General features: G+C 43.6%; 1 protein-coding gene across 2 annotated transcripts in view; it reads left to right on the top strand.

The window, feature by feature from the left end:
- Positions 1-26,394, top strand: part of ODF2L (outer dense fiber of sperm tails 2 like) — a 2,421,058-nt gene that overhangs the window by 1,383,828 nt on the left and 1,010,836 nt on the right. For both annotated transcript variants that reach the window (XM_044086028.1, XM_044086027.1), the window contains one exon: positions 234-369. In XM_044086028.1, the coding sequence (XP_043941963.1) occupies positions 234-369 (136 nt within the window). The remainder of the gene's footprint in view (positions 1-233; positions 370-26,394) is intronic.

Genomic DNA, 26,394 nt, shown 5'->3' with positions numbered 1-26,394 from the left:
GTAAAAGATTATCAGTTACACCAGGATTCCACATTTATTTACTTTTTATAAAATAAATTTGTATTGTAGTTATTTGCAAGTCAGCATTTATTACAATGTGCTGTAGAATGTTCACTAAACATTGTAGGTGTTTCTAATCTGTTACAAGTTGACTTTGACATAATTAGATGCTGAAAAGAGGTAAGAATGCTAACACGATGGTGATTTTATTTTAATAACCATATTTTTTAAAGTCAGGTAACAAGTCTGATAGGGGAGCTGCAGAAGACTAAAAATGATGCAGTAACTTCACGTGAAGAGCTTCTTCAGAAAATACATAACATTAACTCTGAAAATGGTTTTCTTCTTATTGAGAATGAACGACTGAAGGTAACATTAAATAAGAATTGTATAATGTTGAATTCTTCTTGAAAATAGTTGTGTAAAATCTTCAAACTAACATCTGCAATGCATTTTGCAATTTTCTTTAGATTTTTTTCACTCATTTCAGCAGTGCATGTCACACTGCAGTTCTAGTTTTAACAAAGTATGTATGTACTCTGTAACAGCAGAAACAGGATCTGGGAAAAGACAAAAAAAGGAACTCCGCAAGGCAAGAAAAATGCTACAGATAAGTCTGTATGATTTGTAGTGATTAGTTCTTGGGTCTTAAAAGGAAAGTTTTGTTCTACAATCTCATGTACATGGTAAGGAAAAACAGGGGAGGTCCTGGAATTAATATACATATATCTTTCCACAAGATGTTTAGGCATGTGATACATACTCTCTTTAGCAGAGGAGAATTTCAAAATGCCATTCACTTTAGGATTGCTTTTCGTTGATAAATATTTGGCTTTAGACCACTGCTCATTTTAAGTCCTTTCTTGTAATTATAAAGGAAACTAAAACCATCCAAGAAAGGATGTCTCAAACGCCAAACTGGGTATTAAAAATAGAATAATAAAGGATGTGAGAGTGTTCAATCTCTCCGTTTGTACTTACACATGGGTTCGGAGCCGATCATCGGCTCCGAGTCGGACGCTTGGCAAAGCTCTGTATCGAGAAGAAGCTTGAGACCAACCTGTCTCCCACAATTCTCCTCTGCCTTTACCTCAGATCTAGTTTGCCGCTGCAACGTTCGCATCTATATTGATGAGCTCAGACCACCTGGCAGATAAGATTGCATTTTTTTGTCTAAGATTTCTTAGATAGTTCTTCTAGTTTCACCTTAAGTCTTTAGTGTGTGTTGTGTGTGTAGTGAGTCGAGGGTTTCTTCCTTATACGTATATATATTTTTTGATATATATAGTTAGTTAGTTCCCTCGGGGCCTACCCCACCCACTAACCTCGATTTTGACTGCTGGATTTGACAAATTTCTGGATTTGACTAAACTTACTTGTGTATTACCATTAGTGACTGTCTGTATCAGTACTGTGTAGACTTTTATATAACTTTTATATAACTTTGCTAGGCTTGACTGTTCTTGTATTGATGATGTCTGAGAAAGCGAAGTCAGGCTTCAAACGGTGCCAATGTGGACAGAAAATGTCTGTCACAGATAACCATAGCTCCTGCGTCTACTGTCTTGGCCCTCTCCATCTGCAAGAAGACTGCTCCATTTGTCATACTTTCAGTGGAAGGGTCATGACAGATAGGCGCAGGAAGCTCATGGACAGAGGCCTTTTGAAGCCTGCATTTCAAGAGGCTCTTGATAAATCGGACCAGGCATCTAAATCCTCGAAGGAATCGAAGACGTCGGAGCCCATGTCATCGGCACAGAGCTCTTCATTTAAAGTTCGTTCACCGGTTCCACAGACCTCAGGGCCGAGTGTTGAACTTCTGTCTGTCACCGAGCCTCGAGTCTTGGAACCGGTGATGGAGCTTCCACCTCCTGTGCTTTTGAGGTCGGCTCCGTCTTCGATTCCTTCGACGCGTTCTTCTAGGCCCCTTTCTGACTCCGACGTAGACTGTGTGGTGCAGAAGTTAATGGAGAATACGGCCTTGTCCAAACTCATTTCAGTCTCTTCCCAGTTGGTGTCGAGACTCGAAGGCCTTCCCTTATCTCCATCTGTTCCTCCTCCGAGGCCTATTCAGCCTTCGGAGCTGGGAGAGGCTGATCTGATGATCGTGGAGCCCTCGGTGCCGGAGCCGTCTTTCTCTCGGTCGGCACCGTTCACCTCGACTCCGACGGATCCATTACCGGAATCGCGGAGCCGACGATCTATCCTTGGTTCGGGGACCGAGAGTCGGACCGATGTTTCGGTTCTGACTCTCCCTCTCGGTGCCTCGGCACGGATCAACTCGGCTCCGTCCTCGGGGTCGATGCCCTCGGTCCCCGTCTCGGGGATCCCCCCCGCTTTCTTCGGAACTGAGGGATTCCTCGACTCAGGACCCGGGGGCCTTCGACCTGATGAGGAAGGTGTTGTCGACTCAGACAACCACTTCAGCAGAGACAGCTTCTCCTTCCCATAAAGGCCCGTTATCCTCCTCTGCACCCATGGCTACTTCAAAGCGTCGAGCACCGGTGTCTCAGCCGCTCCCAGAGGGAGCCCCTTCTTCCTCGGAGGCTTCATCAGATGCCCCCCCCCCGAGGAAGTTCCGAGGAAAATATTGTGTAAGAGGAGACACTTGGATTCTCCACAAGAATCCTTAACATCGGACACTGACTTGGATGAGTCAGAAGGGTCCCCGAAATCACCCTGAGATGATGTCTCCTTTTCTAACGTCCTGGAGATCCTGAAACAGAGAGGTGATTGGCAGGCCCTACCCCCTTCTGAGGATGAGTCAGTCTTGGTGAAGGCATTTGGTGCTCGCCCTTCTTCCTCCTGGGTCACTCCGCCCTTCGATGAGTTGATGGAATTGATTGCTCGAAGGGCATGGGAGACACCTGACACAGTGGAGCCAGTCCCTAGAAAGCCTAATAAATATATTACGGCCCCTCAAGACAAGGCATATCTCACTAAAGGAGTTCCAGTGGATGCTATGGTGGTGGCAGCTGCCACTAAAAAGGAGATGTCTGAATCTTCCTCATCTGTCCATCCGCCTAACAGAGATTCTAGGACTATGGACAGGTATGGGAAGCGCATTTTTAGTTCAGCGGCTTTTTCCATGCGATCGCTGAACTATTTGATGCATTTCACACGTTTACAGAGGGATCTAATCAAAGAGTTGGGAGATACCCTCCAGGGTACTACAGATGCTGCTGTCGTGGAAAAAATTACAGCACAACTCAATACCCTTACATCAATTGTGAACTCATCCATGAGGCTCATTTCATATGCAGCCGAAGGGTCGAGTAGGGCTGCGGCTTCAGCGATTGCTCTTCATAGACAATCCTGGATGCGCTTACATTCTTTTGCGGAAGCCTTCAAGTCTTCCTTTACTAATGCCCCATTTGACGGTGCCACTCTCTTTTGGCCCCAAAGTAAAGGAGACCCTTACCCGGTGTGAGCAAGAGGGAAAGACTCCGTCTGCTGTCGGAGTCCGTTTTTCCACCCCATCCAGACCGTACCCCAAAGGGCAACGAGGTGGAAAAATGTGGTTTTGAAAACCCCAAGGCTCTTTCCCAGGCACACAGGGTGATGCCCCCTCCAGAGGCAGAGGGGGGGCAGAAGTGGAAGACGTCACCCTGGCGGCAGAGTGGGTCCACAAAACCAAGGTGACAGGGATACACTCCCTGGGAAACCTTTCCAGCACTCCTGAGAGGAGGCCCGACTGTCCTGCTCTGGAGGCAGTCGGGGGTCGCTTAGCTTTATACCCTCAGGCCTGGCAAAGTCTTACCTCAGACAAATGGGTAAAAAGCATTATTACCAGAGGTTACAGAATTCCATTTCTATTTACCCCATTACCACAGAAAAGACTCCCAGATGTACCGCCCCATCTGTGAGATCCTGCAGCTATAGAAATTTCAAAGCTGCTAGAAAAAAAAGAGTCATCCAACCAGTCCCGGCGGACCAAAGAGGATTCGGAACTTACTCAAGGTTCTTTTTAGTTCCAAAAAAGACAGGGGACTGGAGGCCAATTCTGGACCTAAGCAAGCTCAATACTTTCATCAAGAAAGAAAAGTTCCGGATGGTCATGCTTCAATCGATCCTTCCATTCTTACAGAAGGACGACTGGATGTGCTCAATAGATCTCAAGGACGCGTACTACCACATCAAAATGGCCAGAGCGTCCAGGGATCACTTGCGCTTCCGGCTGGGAGCCAGTCACTTTCAATTTCGGGCCCTGCCCTTTGGTCTGACCTCAGCCCCCAGGGTCTTCACCAAATGTATGGCAGTGGTAGCGTCTCACTTGAGGCGCCTGGGATTCCAGGTGTTTCCGTATCTGGATGACTGGCTCCTTACCGCCACCACCGAGCGTCGACTGATTCAGGCCAGGGATTACACACTAGAACTCTGTGTTCATCTCGGAATTTCCGTAAATTTCGAAAAATCTGCATTACAGCCATCACAGCATATCTCATTCATAGGAGCAGATTTAGATACTCGTTGTTTGATCCTAAGGCTTCCTTCAGAAAGAATAGCCTCTCTACAAAATCACATATCTCTTCTCCTGTTGTCCAAGAAATCCCCGGCAAAACTGGTTCTGAAAGTTTTGGGTCTCATGGCGGCTTCCCTCATTGCGATACCCTTGGGAAGACTGCATATGAGAGTCCTTCAATGGCTACTATTCGCACAATGGTCGTTCCAACAGTTACCGCTGACACACGAAATTCACATCACAAACATTTGCAAATCGCACCTGTCTTGGTGGCTTCAGAGTTACAATCTCTCCGGCGGCCGACCGCTTGTGCTACCCACTCCGACAGCTACAGTGACCACGGACGCTTCCCTGATAGGGTGTGGGGGCATCTTTCAGGGACAGACAGTCCAAGGAGAATGGACCAATCTAGAGTACAATCTGCACATCAATGTTCTGGAGATGAGGGCAGTGTTTCTGGCGTTGCAACACTTTTCTCCTCTTCTACCTCTAGGGACCATTGCAGTTTAATCGGACAACATGTCCATAGTCTGGTACATAAACAAGCAAGGAGGAACCAAATCTTACCAGTTATGCAGAGAGGCCATGAGAATTTGGCAATGGGCAGAGTCCACAGGTCGCTTTCTGATAGCAACGCACATCCCGGGGTTATCCAACGTCATAGCGGACAGGTTGAGCAGAGCCATCCTGTTACCTCACGAGTGGTCCCTCAAACGAACAATTGTGGACATGATATTTTGCAAGTGGGGCCAGCCTTGCTGCGATCTGTTTGCGTCTCCAATGAACGCCAAATGCAGAAGCTACTTTGCCCTATTGCCCCCTCCAGGGGAAGTCCCCAGGGACGCTCTGATTCACAATTGGCCCCCGGGTCTCCTGTACACCTTCCCTCCTATACCTCTGATTCCAAGATTTCTACAGAAAGCCAACAACCTGCAGAGGACGATAATCCTCATTGCCCCATTCTGACCTCGTCAAATTTGTTTTCCCTTTCTTCAAGCACACCAAATATGGGAACCCTGGATCCTGGACCCGGAGCTGGATCTACTGACCCACTCGTCAGGGGCTCCTCACCCATCACTCCTGTCCCTCAGACTAGCAGCTTGGCTGCTCCGGTTCCCTTCTTAGCCAGGTCTGATCTTCTTTCTCCTGCGGTTCAAAATATTCTGGTGGCTTCTCATAAAGCTTCCACTACAAAGATTTACACTAGTAAGAGGAAGCGTTTTGTATACTGGGCAACTACGCAACATTTGGATCCCTTAATAGCCCCACTGAACAAAGTCTTGGAGTTTCTATCCGTACTATTTCACCAAGGAGCTTTTCCTGCCACCTTGAGGGTTCATTGGCAGCTATTTCAAACTTTCATGTGGGAGAAAATGGAGCGCCTATTATGGCTCATAGGCTTTGTAAAGCCTTTCTAAAAGGGTCTTTCCATATCAGGCCACCAGTCAGGTTCCCTACACCACCATGGAATCTGAACCTCCTGTTATCACAACTAATGCTACCATCCTTCGAACCAGCCTCTTCCTGTTCTTTGAAGTTCTTGTCATGGAAAACCCTCTTTCTGGTAGCTATCACTTCAGCCAGACGAGTATCAGAACTTCAAGCTCTTTCCATTAAACACCCATATTTGATCTTTCACCCTGATAGGGTATCTCTTCGCACCAACCCGTCCTTTCTTCCCAAGGTTTGTTCAATCAATAACATTAATCAGTCCATTGAGCTCCCCACATTTTTCAAGAACCATTCCAATAAGCTAGAATATATGTTACACAAGTTGGACGTTCATAGACAACTCAGATTTTACTTGGATAGAACAAAGGATCACAGAAAGACAGATCAACTCTTTATAGCCTTTGCGGACAGCAGAAAGGGCATGGCAGTGACGAAGCGTACCCTGTCCAAATGGCTATCCGATTGTATTACTTTTGTTTATACTGCTTCTGGACAGAGTTTACCCGTCAAACCGAAAGGACATTCTACTAGATCAATTTCTACATCCCTGGCTCATGCGGCCTGCCTTCCTTTGGACACTATTTGTGCGGCCGCCACTTGGTCTAAACCACATATGTTCATCACTCATTACAAAGTGGATAGGGTTTCCAGGGACAGGGCAACCTTTGGTTCCACTGTGCTCAGGAACGTTCTTCCGTGAGTTCATCAGGGTCACGGAGCTAGGGACGCTACCCATGTGTAAGAACAAACGGCGAGATTGAACACTCTCACATATAGAAGTTATGTCCTTACCATAACGTTCCATGTGGAGTGTTCATCTCGCCTTTGTTCTTACATTCCCACCCTCCCACCCAGGTCAGGAAGAACGTCCAGTTTAGATGTCTGGTTTTGTTCTCCTGCTTCTGCTTCTCTCAGCTGTTACTGCCGTTTTCAGCTACGTCTTAGTATGTATGTTGTGTGTTTCACTCCCATTGGGATCTGGTATTGTTTGCAAACTAGATCTGAGGTAAAGGCAGAGGGGAATTGTGGGAGACAGGATGTTCTGGAGCTTCTTCTCGATGCAGAGCTTTGCCAAGCGGCCGACTCGGAGCCGAGGATCGGCTCCAAACCCATGTGTAAGAACAAAGGCGAGATGAACACTCCACATGGAACGTTATGGTAAGGACATAACTTCTATTTATCATCAGGCCATGAAAAATGAGCTGATTATTTTGCCGGGTACTCCCATTCTCCATCTCAACCTCATTTAGGGGAGATGTGATGTCTGCACTGCAAAAGCTGTACAGTAGCATCAAGGATTGATTTCATGAAACATTTCTTCTGAGGAGTCCTCCTCACCGGATTGCTATGGAGTTCCAGGTAGTAGCCTAGACTGTGTCATTAGCAGTACTGTTAGCAGCGGTACCAGTTTGAGGAGTAAAACCTAGCACCAGCAAAGTGGCTACTGCACCTGAGTTATATTTATCTTCACAGAAGAGTGAGAATTGCTGTAATTTTCAGATGGTCAATAGTCAAAAGATCTTTCTTTGGCAAGAGTTTAATGGTGAGACCAAGTAATCGGATCACCTTCTCCTTTTCCCTTTGACAAAACATTTCTCTCACTTTTATTGTATATGTGGGACCCATGCCTCCTTTGACCATGTCAGTGTTATAACCCATAGATTTCAGGATTTTGCCAATTAGCAGTGCACCAGACATCTTGCTATATTTACTTTATGGATTTTCTTTTATTATCTGTTTCAGGACGGTGGCCATTTTCAGTGCGAAAAGAAAAGTCTAAACCTCAGTTTTCTGGGCAGATCTAATATGATTTTTGCCAGATAGCAAAGCAGGTTTCTTTCCCACCAGTACTGATATAGATAACTGCAGCACGTTACAGATTTTATAGTGGCACTTGCCATTAGTGCTGTTAGAAAATCATCTCTTTTCCGGCCTCTGGCACCCGTGCCCCCATGCATTCTGTTTGTTCTGAGAGTTACCAAAATGTAACAGAGCAGGAACCCAGACCTTTTTCCCTTTGATGTGATCCTCACCAGCTGTTTGCTATATAGCTGTGGTAGTCCATACCTTTGCTTCTTTGGCTTCCACTGCCACCAGTAAGAGATCAGCTATAAGATGCCAAGAATTTCAACTAGAAAGGATATTCACAAGGAGATGACATCCCTTTCCCACTTTTGGAGGTGAACCCAAAGTTGGAGCCACTGAGCAGCAGTGGTGATGGGCTAAGGTATCTGCTTCCTTGCTGCTGAAGTGGAATCTGACCCAAATGTCTCTTCCTTGCATCTTCTTGAGTGATGTCTCCCTGTCTGTGTCACCTCATGATACATTCTTCTCTTTGTTTTGATCTGCCTAATCTTCTATTGGGCCTGGCAGTTTTTGGTCCACTGTCTTGGCCTTCAGAAATATATTTCATTATAATAGATACTGACTTAACATATTTTAGGTTTTGTGGCACTGATGCCATTGTAAGATCGTCCTTCTTGATGGCTGTCCCAACAACACAGCACCTCACATCCAACACTGCTGAGTTTAGTCTGTGTCCCACCAGTGCAGATCTTCCTATTACCATTTCCACAGGCATAGGCCACTCTACCTGCTCTATCAGTGATTCTTCTAAGAGATGAGCAGCATAGATGTTGTTTGCCTTCGTGACTGTTAAGTTACATTTGGCTAGATGTACATTTGATATTTTAGATGCTGCAGCTGAATCCAACTCTCTGGACATGTCTTAGATAGTTTGCCTGGCTTTGTATGTACTTTTGTTGCATGTTTAGTGTAACTCCTACTAACCTACCTTCAATCAGCTTGAGTAAGTAACTAAAGTTTATACTGAACTAACACTTTTTTTTACTATAAGAATATAATTATATCTTACATTACCTCCATTAGAAAAGATTACCTTTAAATATTTGTTACTTGCACAATGTTGTTAATACCAGCAAATATTGTAATTATCTCTGTAATTGCTTTTGTTGTATTTGTATCTTTCTGTGGAGCTTTTCTCCCTGGGCCTTTGCTGAAAAGGGCTATTTGTAGCCCAGACAAGACTACTCCCGGTCAACAAATGTAAAATAAATAAATAAAATGTTGAGCCCTAATAGCTAAGTTATGTACACCTCTGCAAGACCAATTTTTTTTGTGATGACTCAGAAAATGTTACCGAGTACAACCAAAAAAAGAGAGAGAAGTAAAACACTTTGTATTGTGTAATCTTTATATTTCCCCAACCCATGCACATCTGATTGTCAGTCCAAGAGAACTGCCTTCCGATGTCCATACACTTTTCCTAGTCCCAACCCTCTCTCAGTCACGGCTACCCTATTATCCCCAAGTCAGACTTTGTGGGACTCATGAGAACTTTTTTTTTTATTTGAGGACTGAAGAGGTGCAGTGAAGATGAGCCTTTCTGTGAGGTAAAAATCTTTTGCTGTTAATCACCTGAAGTCTGGACTTTGATCTAACCTTCCCCAAAGTACTAGCCTACATTACAAGTGCTTATATGTCAGATTTTGCCACGCCTAGTAGAAGGGAAGAGTCTAGCTATTTCTTTTGGCAGAGGGCACTAAGACTTTTACAACTATCAGTTTATAGTCCTGAAGAACATTAAAGGCTTGCAAAGTCATCTTGGACATGATCTTGTGCAAACACATAGATATTATGTCATGCAATGAATATTAGCATTCTATTCTCTCCTTCACCTTCTCATGGGATATTGGATGTGCTCTGTAGACCTGATGGGTACCTGTTGATAAGTCAAAGCCCTGTAGAGTCTTGTACTTATCAATGCAGAACTGACATATTCAGCACAGATTTCTATTCTTCAGCATGTCTTTGACCCGTTGCCTCACATTTTGGATATGGCTTTACTGCAAAGCGCATGTAATTCCAGTGCATATGCTTACCTCACCCCTTAATCATTGTATTTAATGTTAATCTTTTTTCAGATTCACAGCACCTTAGGTAAAGGGTTATTTTCTATGAAACAGCCCCTCTTTAGTCATTGTGTATTTAAGTGCATGTGCTTGTCTATGTGGACATTAATATTAAAAAGAAGTGTGTGCTTGAGAGAGAAGTCCAAAATGAAGGTAGTATAAAAGTCGAAGGAAAATGCATTTGCAATAAGGTACGAAGGGAATAAAAAGAAAAAATAAAAGCCACCATTTGTAAATAGGGTAAGATACCCTTAAGAGCTGCCATGACAGGGAATAAGAAGTCAGCTGCATAGCAGGGAATTAGCAACCCAATAAAAGAGTAATAGTGAGTAAAACAAGTTTGTCAGGGAGCAATAGACCAAAGTTTTCACACTGATGAAGGGAACCAGTGCATCTTTCTGAAAAGACAACCTCATGGCAGCCAACTTAAATCACTGTCTTTTGCAACAGGAATAGTGTATGTTCTTCATGTTTCACTGTTGCAGTCATTACCTTTGGGTAATCTGCTGGCAGGTTGCCCTCAGTTGGCCTGATTAACAGTCTTGGGTCCTGCGTCGGTTGCTGTCCCTTCTTCCATGACATCAGGGGTATAAAACATGCAGCCGACGCCATTACATCAGTTTTTCTTGCCACGCGGTGCCTGAAGCAGAAGCAGTTCACAAGTGCTGATCGGCCGACTCCTGAAATTTTCATTTTCGAGTTTCAGAAACAAAGTTTTCAGCTAAAAGCCAAGTACCCCGTTGGGGAAACTTTTTCTTGCTCCTTACCGATGTCAGTAAAAGTTAATAATTGTGTTACTTGTGGGAAGCAAATACCTCATAAGGATTTTCATTTGTACTGTATTCCTTGCCTAGGCCCTGACCACAGTGTGCCTTGCTGTCGGTTTTGTGCTAAATTTAATCAACACACTATTAAACGTCAGTATATTTTTGCTTCTAAATATTTTGGCTCGAGATTTAACTATCCAGAAATGTTGTTGGTTAGCAATCAGACTACCAGAATACCTAAAAAAACGCAAAGAAAAAGAGACAGACCGTCGAGGTCTAAAACCGACAAAGCTTCTCCTAAGCCAGTCGCCGGTTCGCCGGTACTCAGTGAGGTGCTTTCGCAGCCCCTGATACCCGCTACTTTTGATTCACAGGCCTCTACTGAGACCCATTCAGAGTCCGGTATGCTGTGAGATACTTTAAGTACAGAACCCGTGGATGTCTCTACCTTAGATGGGTCCGGAGCCGCTGAGCAGGCACCAGCTTCTGAGGGTGTTTTCAGGCCTAAAGATTTGTATATTAAACCAACGCCATCTTCAAAACTAAGGCCAAAAACTACATCTATGTCTAAAAAAATGACACTTGGGCCACGTGTACAGGCCCCAATGCCTAAAAAACAAATTATCAAAATGACTGAGGATTTAATTACCTTGATCAGGGGTTCCCATCTCCCTCCTGCAAAGAGGCCTAGGCAAGGCACTGATTATGAATCTTCAGATCAGGTTTCTATTTCTTCTGATTTCTCTTCTGATCAGAAATTATCTGTTCCCACTTATGAGGACTCTGATGCATAAGATTCCATCCCTTCTGTTTGGAGAAACTTTGCATACCTTAAGGGAACACTTTCACTGGGAGAGTCAGGATTTCTCAGAATCTAAAAAGAGACATACTTTGCAATGTGGTTTTGATTCCTTGGAGGTCTCTTGCAGGGCTGCTGTAACTGGATCTGTGATAAGAAGGCATGCTTGGCTCAAGGAGCAAAATCTGTCTGACCATGTTAAAGCGAAATAGTTGGATGCTCCTTTACAACAGGACAGTCTATTTGGTAAAAAGGCTGAAGAAGTTTTGAAAAGGATAAAGCTAAATCTATGCAAACTGTGAAAGATTTCCTACAAGTGCAGCCACCCAGGTTCAGTAGGCACTGGCCTACTAAGAACTGGTCCTTTCCAGTACCCAGTAGAGCTGCTCAGGTCAAACCCAGACATTCCAAAGGCTGCAGGTTTCAGTCGCAAGGAACTTATAGAACAAAGCAATGGGGTGCCTCCACCTTCAAATCTGGAAGTAACAAGGCACCTTCCTACAGTAAGCAGTCTCAATGACTTTCCACTGCAGTCACCAAGCACTTATCTTTTGGCCTCCCCTTTGGGGGGAAAACTGGCACTTCATGCATGAAACTGACAACTGATTACCCAGGACAAATGGGTTTAAAATATAGAATTCCAGGGATACAGATTTCGTTTACACACATTGCCAATCTCAAACGGATGGGCCAGATCTGCCTCCAAATCAGTGGGCAGAGGCCCAGAAACAAGTTATGTCCCTCATGAATATGGGGGCTATTAAACCAGTACCAGAAAAGGAAAAGGGACAAGGTTTTTATTCAAGACTTTTCCTGGTACCCAGAAAAGACAAATCATGGAGTCCAATTCTGGACTTATCCATTCTAAATACATTTCTGGACATTCCAAAATTCAAGATGCTGACTCTCCAACAGTTACTACCTGTGTTAGGCAAGGTTGCCTGGTTGGTAACTCTAGACTTAAAAGAGGCTTACCTGCATATCCCAATCAGGGAATCTTGCAAAAGATACCTCCACTTCAAAGCAGGCTATTTGCATTACCAGTTCTCTGCACTGCCCTTTGGCTTATCTACTGTCCTACATAGTAGTAGTATGCATCCTAACTACACTAAAACCAATGTGATCAAATGACAGATAGTTAGATGCATGAGGCTATATAATGATGATGATAGTTTGTCTCAGGCACTTACCCTGTTAAAACATTAATTTATTGAAAGGGGATATAAAGCCAGAGATATAGACAAACAAATTAAAGTGGCTTGGAATGAGAGAAGAGAGGGGTACAATCCCTATTATGACAGGACGAGAATCAGCCAGGATAACCAGAGTAACTATGCCACCAGTACCACAGTAACCAGGAACCTAGAGAATGATGTATTACGTATTCCATTAACATTTGCAAGTAATATCAGTACAGTCTGTGATATAATTAAAAATAATTGGGGCATATTGTTAAATGTGGATGAAGTAGGTGTTATAGGGGCTACGCCATCTTTTACCTTTAAAAACAACATGTCATTAAAAAGACAGTTGTGCTACAAGAAGTTAGATGGAGACCACTATGCAAGGTCTGATAGGCTAGGTACTTTTCCGTGTAGAAGGTGTACAGCCTGCCCCTTCATATTTGGAGGGAGGCAGTATACACACCCGACTAGAAAGTTCAGCATTGATAAATACTTTTATACAGACTGTCATAGTAAGAATGTTGTATATTTTGGTCTCTGTACAAAATGCTCAGCCTACTATGTAGGCAAAACTAATCGGTTGCTCAAAGATAGAGTCTTAGAACATGTAAGGGACATGAAAAATAAAAAAGAGACAAGTACATTAGCGATGCATGTTATAAAGGAGGGAACCACACACGTCTTCAAATTTCTAGTGTTACACATTATACAAGAAAATAAAAGAGGTGGGAACATGAACAATAAGACAGAAGCCTCAGAACAAGAATGGATAATTAGATTTCAGGCTGACAGACCACCTGGACTAAATAGTAAGGTTTCACTGAAACCTTTTCTCAGGAACAGGGCTTTGAAAACATTGATTATTATGTTCAGTCACATCTTTTAACATCTATACATATATTTTACAGTTTTAACACTATCTAATTTTATAGAGCAAGCTTTTACAGTTTTTTAAATACATTTTTAGTCCACTATTTTTATGATTTGATTGTTTATATAGTGTATGTCTTTTTAATTTATATTTCAAGATACTGTCAACTGATTGGATTTGACACAGATGTATCATTAATTAAACAAGAGCAGCAGTTACTGTAGTATGTCTGAGGAAGCAGAGAGGACTCTGTGAAAGCGCTCATGTTTTATACATTTTTACTATGTTTTATTAAAGTGTTGTTTTGCCCTGTGTATTCCAACGAGTTGATGGCTTTTTTGGAACAGAGAACAAGGACACTCTTCTAAAACATCTCGTGTTTGTAAAAAGGCTTTGAACTTGTATAGGGTACACCATAAATGAAAAGAAGTCACAACTGGTACCATCTCAAATAAATACATTCCTGGGTGCAAGCTTCAATACAGCTGCCCAGATGACTTACCTTACGCCAGAAAAACAAATTCAATTGATGACTTACTTCCAGCAGGTGGCCACAAAAACCCAGCTATCTGCAAGCCAAATTCTGCAGGCCTTGGGGTTCATAGCCTCCTGCATTCTCCTAATTCCATATGCAAGACTGCATATGAAGAAACTTCAGTGGTACCTAAAAAGCTTATGGAGTCAACATTGTCACAGCCTGGAAACAATGAATGTTAAGTTTTCAATCTCTCCTTCATTCTTGCTGGATGGGTTCGGAGCCGATCCTCGGGTCTGACTCGGCATATACTAAAGCTCGAGAGCTAATTTTACCGGCTCGAGGCAACCCTATATCCCATGATGCTAGGCGCTAACTACCCAGATCTCGTTTGCCGCTTTCGCTAGCGAGGTGCTTTTTTTACTGGCTCCACAGGTCAGTGAAAAATTTAAATTTTTCTTCTCTTTTCTTAGGAATTTTTCCCGTTTTATTTTATAAATATATAGTCTAGTACTTATACCACCCCATTGGGTCCCATTTTTGGTTAATCCCTAAATCCCAAAGTTATATCCCTCCCCTGTTAAGGTTAGGCCTTAGGCCCTTCTGTTTTTTTCCCGTTCCCTTGTTTTGGGACAGTTAGGTGTGCGTTGGTTATTAACCTTTATTTTTACTTTGTGTGTGTGTGTGTGTGTGTGTGTGTGTGTGTGTGTGTGTGTGTGTGTGTGTGTGTGTGTGTTTTAGCTTCTAAGGAAGATTTTTTCTTCTTTAACAGCCTTAATGTCTAAAGACATTAAAGTCTCAGGCTTCAAGAAGTGTGACTCGTGCTGTCAGAAAATGTCGCTGACAGACGGTCACACTTCTTGCGTTTATTGCCTGGGACCCCTGCACCTGCAGGACTCTTGTTCTTTTTGTCATGCGTTCAGTCCAAGAGTCCTGCAGGAGCACAGGAATAAGTTAATTTTGAGGGGCTTATTAAAGCCCGAAGGTTCCCCGGCTAAGTCCTTGCTGGGTAAACCTCCGAAGCCATCCAAACCGTCGGCTCCATGCTCCAAGCCTTCGGCTGGTGGCTCACCTACTGCGTCAGGATCTGCTCTGGCTGGAGCCAATACGGCTATGTCGCAGTCTTCTGCATCGGCTCTGGCCGGAGCCGATGCCTCAAAGACTCTGTCTCCTAAGTCGGCTCCAGTCGGAGCCGACGTGTCTTTGGCTCCATCGGCACCACTAGTCTCAGTGCCATCTTCCATCCGCAAAAGATCTAGGTCTCCGTCCCTGGAGTCTATTCACTCGGCTCCGAGATTGCCTTTGCTCTCGGAGCGGAGCCATCGGAGCCATTCCTCTCGGTCTTCCAGGCTTTCTGACCATGACCTTGAGGGGGTGGTTAGCAGACTCCTAAAGTCTCAGGCACTGGCCCAAATGCTTCACAGCCCGTCTCAACAGACAGTGGCTTTACCCATACCATCTTCGATTCCTCCTCCGACTCTGCCCCTGAGTTCGGAGCCATGACCGTGGTGACATTGGAGCCGATACTTCCCCCTTCGGCTCCATCATCTGCTCCGATCTCTTCCATGGTCCGATCCATGGAGGGATCCGGGCGCTTGGACTCCCTTGTCGGCTCTGAGGGGGCGAGTGGCATCGGACCCTTGTCCGACCTCGTTCTCCCTCTCGGAGCTTCGGTGCTGGTGAGTTCGGCCCCGACATCGGCTTCGGAGCCGTCCCTCTCTGTGCCGGCTGGTGTTCCTATTTCTTCAGAATGGGAGCCCTCTGTCCTGCCTGATAGGGGGCACCTTCGAGGTCATGAGGAGCTTACTGGCCCCTGTGCCTGCTCCACGGTCAGCTCCATCAGTTCCTCCCACTGTAGTGCCTGCTGCGGTCTCTACCCACTCTCTCATTCCCGACCATAGAGACCCAATGCCTCAGGTTTCCCCATTGGGAATACCCTCCTCTTCCGTGGCTTCCCCTGATCCATCAGGTGAACCCCCTCGAAAGAGGACATGTAAGAGGAAGCATGTGGACTCCCCTGAGTCCATCACATCTGATACCGACTTGGATGAGTCGGAAGGGTCCCCCTCTGAGGATGTCTCCTCTTCTGACATCCTTGAAATCCTTAAGCAGAGGGGAAACTGGTCTACCCTCAATCCTTCCGAGGATGAGTCGGTTTACCTGGAGGCGTTTGGTTCTCGCCCTTCCACCTCCTTTGGTCAAAGCCGCCTTATGGAAGTGGTGGCACGGAAGGCGTGGACAGCCCCTGATATGACGGAACCCACCCCACGGAGGCCCTCCAAATTTATCACAGCCCCGTCAGATAAACAATTCTTAACTAAGGGTGTCCCAGTTGATGCCATGGTGGTGGCTGCAGCCACTAAGAAGGAACTGGCCGATCCTTCAGTGCCTATCCATCCTCCTAATAAGGAATCTAGGACTATGGATATGTATGGCAAGCGGATGTTCTCTTCAGCGACCTTCGCCATGCGGTCGCTGAATTACTTTTGCCATTTCACCCGCCTTCAAAGAGACATTCTCAAAGAAATGGGTGATACCCTACAGGATCCAACAGCTGCAGGGTCTTGGGACAAAATCAACTCCCAGCTAGGAACCCTAAATTCCATTGTCAACTCCTCCATGAGGCTTATTTCCTATGCAGCCGATGGAGCGAGTAGAGCCGCAGGCACAGGCGTGGCTTTAAGGCATCATGCCTGGATGCGGCTTTGCAACTTTGCAGATCCCTTCAAGGCGTCCTTCACTAACTCCCTCTTTGATGGTTCAGCGTTGTTTGGACCTCAAGTGAAGGATACTTTGACCAGATGTGAACAAGATGGCAAGACTCTTTCTGCCGTAGGAGTCCGTTTTTCAACCCCGTCCAGACCCTATCCTAAGGGTCAAAAGGGTGGAAAAATGTGGTTCCGCAAATCTCAGGGAGTCACGCCTGATGCAAGAGGTCAGTTCCCCCCGAGAGGCAGGTGGGGGAACAACAACAGACGCCACCCTAGAGGCAGAGGAGGTCCGCAGAATCAGGGTAACAGAGAGTCTCTCTCTGATAAACCCTTCCAGCATCCCTGAGAAGCTGCCCGACTGTCCACCTTCAGAAGCAGTCGGGGGAAGGTTATCGCTGTACCCAGAAACCTGGCTTTCTCTCACACAAGACAAATGGGTACAGTCGATTATATCCGAGGGTTACAATATTCCCTTTATCCACACCCCCACTCTGCCAAAAGGGCCCCTCCCAGACGTTCCACCCAGTCTAAGAGAACAAGCAGTACTGGAAGTTTCAAAACTGCGAACAAAAAGAGCCATCCAGCCAGTCCCAGCAGACCAACTAGGATCCAGAATCTACCCCAAGTTCTTTTTGGTACCAAAAAAGACAGGGGACTGGAGGCCAATATTGGATCTCAGCAGACTAAACAAGTCTGTAAAAAGAACGAAGTTCTGGATGGTCACGCTACAGTGCATTCTACCCTTTCTGGGTCAGGACAATTGGATGTGTTCAGTGGACCTTCAGGATGTGTACTATCACATCAAGATGCACAGGTGCTCCAGGAGGTTTCTCCGCTTCCGGCTAGGGGCCAGTCACTACCAGTTCAGGGCCCTGCCCTTTGGTCTCACTACAGCCCCTCCCAGTGTTCACCAAATGCATGGCAGTGGTCACGGCTCATCTGAGACGTCAAGGATTCCATGTGTTTCCGTATTTAGACGACTGGCTCCTTACTGCCACCACCAGGCATCAGCTTCTTCTTGCCAGAGATTACACCATTCAAACTTGCAAAGGGCTAGGTATTTCCATAACTTTCGAAAAGTCTGCCTTGTCGCCTTGTCAGTCTATTACCTTCATAGGTGCCACCTTGGACACCATACAGCTCTCAGCAAAATTAACCGAGCAAAGAGTTTTAGATATTCGAAATCATGTTCATATCCTCCTTCAGAGCAAAAGAATCTAGGCCAGGTTTGTCTTAAAAGTGTTAGGTCTCATGGCGGCAGCCATCACGCTACTTCCCCTTGCTTGCTTTCACATGCGGCTCCTTCAGTGGATGCTCTTCTCCCAGTGGTCCTTCCAACAGCTTCCTTTGACACACAAAATCATAACAACACTATCTTGCAAGAAACATCTGTCTTGGTGGATGGTCTCCCCTCAAGTTCTTCAGGGCAGACCATTCGTTCCTTCCCCTCCGGTCGCCACTGTCACAATGGATGCCTCCCTGATTGGGTGGGGTGGGGGGGGCTTTTTCAGGGCAGGACAGTCCAGGGCACATGGCAACCTTTTGAATGTCACCTACACATAAATGTCCTGGAGATGAGAGCAGTGCTTTTGGCGTTGCAGGCCCTCCAAGACTCTCTTCCTTTAGGGACTATTGCAATTTAGACAATATGTCCGTAGTGTGGTATATCAACAATCAGGGCGGAACCAAGTCCTATCCCCTGTGTCGAAAGGCACTCAGACTTTGGCAATGGGCGATCTCTTCTCAGCGGTTTCTGATAGCAACGCATATCCACGGGAAGTCCAACATCATAGCGGACAGGTTGAGCAGAGCTATTCTCATGCCACATGAGTGGTCTCTCAAGCAATCAGTAACAGAGGAGATTTTTCAGAAGTGGGGTCCTCCTTGCCGCGATCTTTTTGCAACACCTCAAAACAGCAAGTGCCTCAACTTCTTCACCCTCTTTCCCCTTCCACGATTGGCCTTGGGGACTTCTATATGCTTTTCCCCCCTTTCCATTAATCACTCAGTTGATTCAGAAAGCTACTGCCTTGAGAGCCAGGATGATCCTGATTGCCCCTTATTGGCCTCGACAGATATGGTTCCCGTTCCTGCATTGTTACCTTTTGGAACAGCCTTGGCATCTGGACCCAGTGCCATATCTTTTGGCCCACCAGTCAGGGCGGCTGCACCAATCCCTCCAATCTCTCAACCTCACAGCTTGGTTGCTCCACTTCCATCCTTAGCCAGGCTTCCCCTGATTTCCAATTCTGTCCGTGATATTATTGTAGCTTCCTTTAAGTCCTCTACCAGAAGGATTTATGCTAGTAAATGGAAGCGTTTTTCCTTCTGGGCAAAGGGCTAGGAATATAGATCCCTTCACTGCTCCTATACAGTCAGTCCTAGATTTCCTAGCGGAAATTTTTCATTCAGGCTCTTCATCCTCTACTGTAAAGGTTCAATTAGTGGCCATTTCAAATTTTCACATAGGCCTATTGGATTCCAGCATCATGTCCCACAAGCTTTGTAAAACCTTCCTTAAGCGTATCTTTTTACTCAAACCCCCCAATCAAAGACCCCCCACCACAGTGGGATTTAAATTTGATTTTAACATCCTTGATTCTTCCTCCCTTTGAACCTGCGGCCTCCTGTTCTTTAAAGTTGCTCTCTTGGAAAACTCTCTTCCTAGTTGCCGTAACTTCTGCTAGGAGAGTATCAGAACTCCATGCCCTTTGCATTCGTCCTCCTTATCTAGTTTTCCACAAAGACAGGGTTTCTCTCAGAACTAACCCGTCCTTTTTGCCCAAGGTGGCTTCTCAGGCAAATTTAAATCAATCTATCGATCTTCCAGTTTTCTTTCCTAATTATTCTAACAGGGCAGAGCAAAAACTGCATTATCTGTACGTTCATCGTCAGCTCCATTTTTATCTGGATAGAACTAAACAAACTAGGAAATCTGAACAGCTTTTTCTGTCCTATGCAGAAGGTAAAAAGGGTTTTCCGGTATCCAAAGTAACCTTGTCTAGATGGCTGTCCTCTTTGATTACCTATATCTATCAACTCAGAGGTAAAGAATTACCTTCTAAGCCAAGAGCCCATTCAGCCAGAGCTTTAGCTACATCAGCAGCCTTTCAAGCTAGATTGCCAATGGATACTATTTGTTCAGCAGCCACATGGGCCTCTCCTCATACCTTTATTACACACTACAAATTAGACATGGCCTCCAGAAACAGGGCAAATTTTGGTTCCACCGTTCTCAAGAGCCTGTTCCAATGAGCCACCCGGGATGAAGGTGCTAGGGACGTGGTCCCATCCAGCAAGAATGAAGGCGAGATTGACAACTTAACATTGAGAAGTTATGTACCTACCATAACGTTCCATGTTAGTTGTCTTCTTCTCGCCTTCTTTCTGGCGTCCCACCCACCATCCCCCTAGCCTGGATAGACTGAAAGGATTTCCCTTTTTTATCAGGGTCTTCACCCTTCTTAGTTTGAAGCCTAAACTGATTATCCTTGGGTTACTATAGCTTCAGGTAGTGGCACATGGGAGTTTTTCCCCCTTTCCTTCTCTCTCTTGGGTTGGGAGGCTAAAATTGCTATGTTCTCAGCTACCAAACGAGATCTGGGTAGTGTGCGCCTAGCATCATGGGATATAGGGTTGCCTTGAGCTGGTAAAATTAGCTCTCAAGCTTTAGTATAGGCCGAGTCGGCTCCGAACCCATCCAGCAAGAAAGAAGGCGAGAAGAAGACAACTAACATGGAACGTTATGGTAGGTACATAACTTCTCATTCCTATCATTCCTTGCCTGCAACTAGAGTTCCTGTGGTGGGCAGAGGCCTGCCACCAAAACAAGGGACTGTCATTCATTCCACCCCCTGCCGCCCAAACCCTGACTACAGATGCATCAGACTATGCTTGGGCAGCGCATCTGGCAGGGAGATGCATTCAGGGCCAGTGGAGTCCAAATCAAATGCACCTACATATCAATCAGAAAGAGATGCTAGCTGTACAGAATGCTCTGACAGCCTTCAAGGACTATCTTCATCCAGGACAACTACTGATAAAGACAGACAACACCACAGTCATGTAGAACATAAACAAGCAGGGGGGTACCCATTCCTACCCCCTTTGCAGACTAGCCATGGCATTGTGGAACACGACCTTGACTTATCAAATACATCTACAAGCTCAATTCCTGCCAGGAAAGCAAAATACTCTGGCAGACGAACTAAGCAGAAATCTTATGGACCCACACGAATGGAAACTGGATCCAGAAATCTTCAGCATGTTGACATGCAAATGGGGGAGCCCAGACATAGATATTTTTGCCTCACCCCAAAACTATCAGTTGGACAAATTCTGCACAAGAATTCATCACAAAAAAGCTTGGAAAGTGGATGCTCTATCCTTCAGTTGGAAAAACCTATCAGTCTCTACCTTCCCCCTCTGCCTCTGCTGTCCAAGGTCTTACTAAAAGTCAGACAGGAAAAAACAAAAATGATTCTGATTGCTCCAGACTGGCCTCGCCCACACTGGTACCTGCTCCTGCGCAATATGTCGCACCTTCCTCTGTGGTACCTGCCTCAGACACCTTACCTACTGTCACAGCAGAACTATCAAATTCTGCACACACAGCTCCAAACTCTGAATCTTGCAGCATGGCTAATCAACTAACTTCACCAGTTACATCTCTCAGCAAACCTATGATGGATGTCATTTTGGAGTCTAGAAGGCCTAGTACTAGAAAATCTTATGCTGACAAATGGAAAAGATTCAGTGCCTGGAACCAAGTACAAGAAATAAGCACAGCAGTGCCTGATATTCCTCAGATTCTGCAATACTTAACTGAGATGCTTCACAAGGGCCTATCTTTTTCTTCCATAAAAATCCATGCCTCTGCCATTTCAGCTCATTACAACACAGAGCTTCCCCTCTTTTCTCATCCTAAAGCAGTACCTCAGAGGGGCCAAACATTTAAGACCTCCCAGGAGAGCACCAACCCCTGCATGGAACCTCAATTTTGTTTTGGAAAAACTCACTATACCTCCTTTTGAGCCAGCTGCTAATGCAGACCTAAACTTTCTCTCTTGGAAAACAGCTTTTCTATTAGCAGTCACTTCAGCTACAGGCTGTTAAGGCAGTGGAGCCTTTCATTATTTTTTACCCGGACAGGGTGGCTCTCAGGACCAATCCATCCTTTATGCCTAAAGTGGTATCTAGTGCGGCCCTCAATCAGACCATTCATCTGCCAACTTTCTTCCCAAATCCACAGAAAAGGGTGAGCAGATTCTGCATTCATTGGATGCACACAGACAATTAAGATTCTACTTAAACAGGACAAAAACTCTAAGAAAGTCTGAACAATTACTGGTGGTGGTTGCTGCAGGGGCAGAGGGAAAGGTTATTTCAAAGCAGACTATTTCCAAATGGATAAGCCATTGTATTCGTTTCTGCTATATGCACCATGGTAAACCTGTCCCCAATGGGATCAGATCTCATTCCACCAGGGCTGCATCTACTTCTCCAGCCTTTCTCAGAGGGGTTCCTACCAGAGACATTCTAGAAGCTGCTACCTGGAGCTCAGTTCATACGTTCACCAAACATTACCATTTACCTCTCTTCTTTAAATCCAGAGCAGGCTTTGCCACTTCTGTCCTGCAGGGCCTAATAGCTGCTTCTAATGCTGTATAAATCCATCCTCCCAACCATAGCTTTGGGATTTTACCCAAATGTAATGACTGCAACAGTGAAACATGAAAAACATAGTACAGTTGTGTACACTTACCATAAATGTAGATGTTCGAGTGTATTCACTGTTGCAGTCTTGGTTACCCTCCCTCCAGCCCCCTGTTTTTTCTCTAACTATACCTCTCCTTTCTGCTACTATCTTTAAAAGCCTTTATGGTGTATTTGCTTTTGTTTGGAGGTATATGTTTTGTTCATAGGTCCATAGGTTAGTACTAAGCTAACTGCCCTTGCAAGCCATTTTAAGCCTAGCCAATTATCCCTTGTGAGACTCAAATGCTGCACCTTGTGTTTGTAAGGCAAACACCTTAACCATTAGGCCACCCTCCCAACCCTTGTTTTTTATTCTACATTTTATATATATATATATAGATATATATATATCTATCTCTCTCTCTCTATATATATATATATATATATATATATATATATAGACAATATATATATATATATATTTTGCTCCCCATTTGGGGGGCACCTGACATCTGGGGCAAGAAAAACTGATGCATTGGCATTGGCTGCATGTTTTATACCCCTGACGACCTCACGTCATGGAAGAAAGTGAAGATGCAAAAACCAAACAGCTGCAGGTACACTGAGGTGCCCAAAACACACAACAACAGCAAAAGTAAATTAAGGCACCAAAGTTACACACTGGGAATCGGTCACTATACTTTATTGCAGAAGACAAACGGTAAGCGCTTTCACAACTTAATGTTGCTTCATCAGAACACATCACTACAACTGATGCTTGGTTAAATACTAGAACAATTAGTATGACATCACAATTTAAAGGGATATTACCCCACTAACATAAAAACATATATCAATATCCATAAGAAAAATGCATAACATTCATACAAAGGTGTGTATTTACACAGAATGATTTTTAAAAAAGGGGGAATGTCATCCCTGATGGTTATTAATATATATATATATATATATATATATATATATATATATATATATGTACATATACACACACACATTTTGTGCACATATAACCATAATAGTACAATAAAAAATATAAAAAACTCATATTTAGTGTTTAAGGCGCCTTGCCTTAAGGTAAGGAACTAATGAGGTGCAGCCATTCAAACCAGGATATCTATCTGCTTGTAATTTAGTGATCCATTGTTGTTCTAATTCTTCAGTGTGGTATTCTACATCACCACCTCTGTTTGTCCTTACTATTTGTTGTAAGATTAAAAATTTAAAACAATGACTACTGTCTGTATTCAGGACATGATTAGCTAGAGCATTTGATTGCTTCTGGTTCTGTATGTCCCTTATATGTTCTAACATTCTTTCTTTAAAGCTCCTATTTGTTTTGCCTACATAATAGGCATGACATGCTTGGCAAAAACAAAAATAAACAACATCGACACTTTTACAATCATAATAATTCTTCGTATAATGTTTAAAACATTTCACAGGATGAATGTACTCATTTTTAGTGTAAACATGCTGACAGGCAGCACAATTCCTGCCCGGGAATGTGCCCTTTCTGTTGGAGAGATTCTTTCTAAACGACTGATGTTCCCTATTACAGAGCTGCTGCTTTAAAGACACATTATTTCTAAAACTGAAGTTTGGACTGTCACCAACTGTGGAAACCAGACCTGGTATTTCATGTAATAAATGCCAATTCTTTTTAATAATTTCCATATACTTATTGATGTCACTTGCAAATCTGAAAACTATTCTAAACTTATTTCTATCAATACTTGTATCATAAGGTATACTTGCATCAGCACTATGAGCTCATATATGGTTTACAGCTTGTAGATCTCAATTTCCATGCATCTGCTATCACTCTAGTGATTTCTGAGCTAGAATAGCCTCTTGTTTGAAATTCATCTTGCAACTTATTTAAAGCAACTACTGCCTCATCATCATTATTATGTAGGCATAGGGTTCTATAGACTTGTCCTTTGAGGACATTTCTAGGTATGTGTCTCGGGTGCATTCTTGACCTGTGAAGACAGGCATTGTTTCTTGTGGGTTTGTGATAAATACTGGTTCTTATCTGCTTTAAATCAGTAAGGGTGACACTCACATCCAGGAAATCAACACATGTATCAGAAAAAGTAAACTTTAAAAAGTGTGTAGTACTATGCAGATAATCAATGAAATTACTGATATTTTCACCATGCCCTTTCCACAAGACAAAAACATCATCCACGAAACGGACGTACCAGAGAATGTGGCCAAAAAATGGGTTAACATCTGAGAAAACATATTGTTCTTCCCATCGTACTAATGATAGATTGACGTAGCTATTTGCACACGAAGTGCCCATAGCCACGCCAATCTTCTGTAGAAAAAATTGATCCTGAAAAGTTACAATGTTATTTTCAAGTATAATCTCCAATCGTGCACAGACTAGCATAATCTTATTAGTAGTCAGCTTCTTATTTATATCAAGGAATTCTCTTATTCTATCAATACCCAAACATTTGGAATACTAGTAAAAAGAGATTCAATGTCCATGGTAAGAAATACAAATTCTTCATCATTATCAATGGTTTCCATTCTATTTTGCAACCGCTGTAAAAACATTTTTGTGTCTCTAAGAACTGTATAGCAACTATCCAAGAACTCATGTAAAATGCGTACTACGTAAATAGATAGAGGCTCAGTGCACCATCCTGCTCCCGATACGATGGGGCATAAAGGAGGAACCGTGGGATGTTTATGGATTTTAGGGAGTCCATAAATCCTAGGAACTAGAGGTTTTTGTACTGAAAAATAATTGAATAAGGATTCATCAATTAATCCTGTAATCAGTAAATCAAACACTAAAAATGACACTTTATCAATGATAGCAGTTACAGCTGTTTTTGTCAGCATTTGATAGGTACAAGTATCCAATAGCAAAACCTTCATCTGGTTAACATATAAACCTTTGTCCATTAATACAATTTTACCACCTTTATCTGCTTGTTTAATAATAAGAGAATGTAAATCCTGCAATTCATGTAGAGTCCTATATTCTTCTGTATTTAAATTATGGAAGGTGCAGCCTTGTTTACCAGGAGTATAAGCTTCATTAAAAGCATTTTCACAGATATCTAAAAATCTTTGTATGCCTGGAGGGGTGGGAGGTACAAAAGTGCTAGGTTTCTTGTATATGTTTACATTGACATTTTCATTATTACGAAACATGCATTTTAATGATAAATTCCTACCAAGCAATTTCAAGTCTGTTAGCATTTCAGTTAAATCTGCCTTCTTGGCAGGTATAAAAGACAAACCCTTATTAAGCAAACTGTTTTGTTCGTTAGTTAGAGTAACTGTTTTGCTGTTGTTGTGTGTTTTGGGCACCTCAGTGTACCTGCAGCTGTTTGTTTTTTGCATCTACAGTTCCTATTTTTTATTCGGCTAAAGGACACACTGCACGTGGATATAATATGGACATGGATACCAACCAAGAATCATCTAATGAGCGTCGTCGATTTTTAAAGCTTCTTGAAGTTCCAGTGAATCCATTATTAAACGCTGACATACAGGCAAATACAGTGGATATTGGTTCAGAGATAGAAAAAATGCTTGAGTTTCAGGCACAATATAGGGGGCTAGAAAACCTTCAATATAAGTACAAACGACTACAATGGCAAAGACTACACCTACAAGCTTCATTGGAAGCTAAAGTAATACCTCGAGGTTTATGTATCCTAAATATGCCAACTTATGGGAATACATATCCTGAACTCTTACGTAAGTGGCAAGAATTAAATTTATCTTTTAGCTCCAAGTATATGGAGCTCCTTATAGAGTTTTTTTACACCCCTTGAAACTGAGCTGAAAACTGAAATTGTGACTTTAGAAAACCAGATATCTGTAACCTTTCCCTCTACTATCACCCTTAATAAAATGGGCCAGTTACATGAAAGCATTAGTGCCTATGAGAAAAAGCTTCAAAATGTTAAATTAAATAAATTAAACAGAGATAAAACTGATTTTTGCAACAATAATGTCTTCTCATGGCCGAAGATGCTATAAATAGAACCCCTT

The sequence above is a fragment of the Protopterus annectens genome, chromosome 10.part0, assembly GCF_019279795.1.
Source record: "Protopterus annectens isolate FY-2018-M chromosome 10.part0, PAN1.0, whole genome shotgun sequence".
NCBI classification, from domain to species: Eukaryota; Metazoa; Chordata; order Ceratodontiformes; family Protopteridae; genus Protopterus; species Protopterus annectens.
Note: the sequence above shows the minus strand (reverse complement) of the source record. Positions and strands in the feature narration are given on the sequence as shown.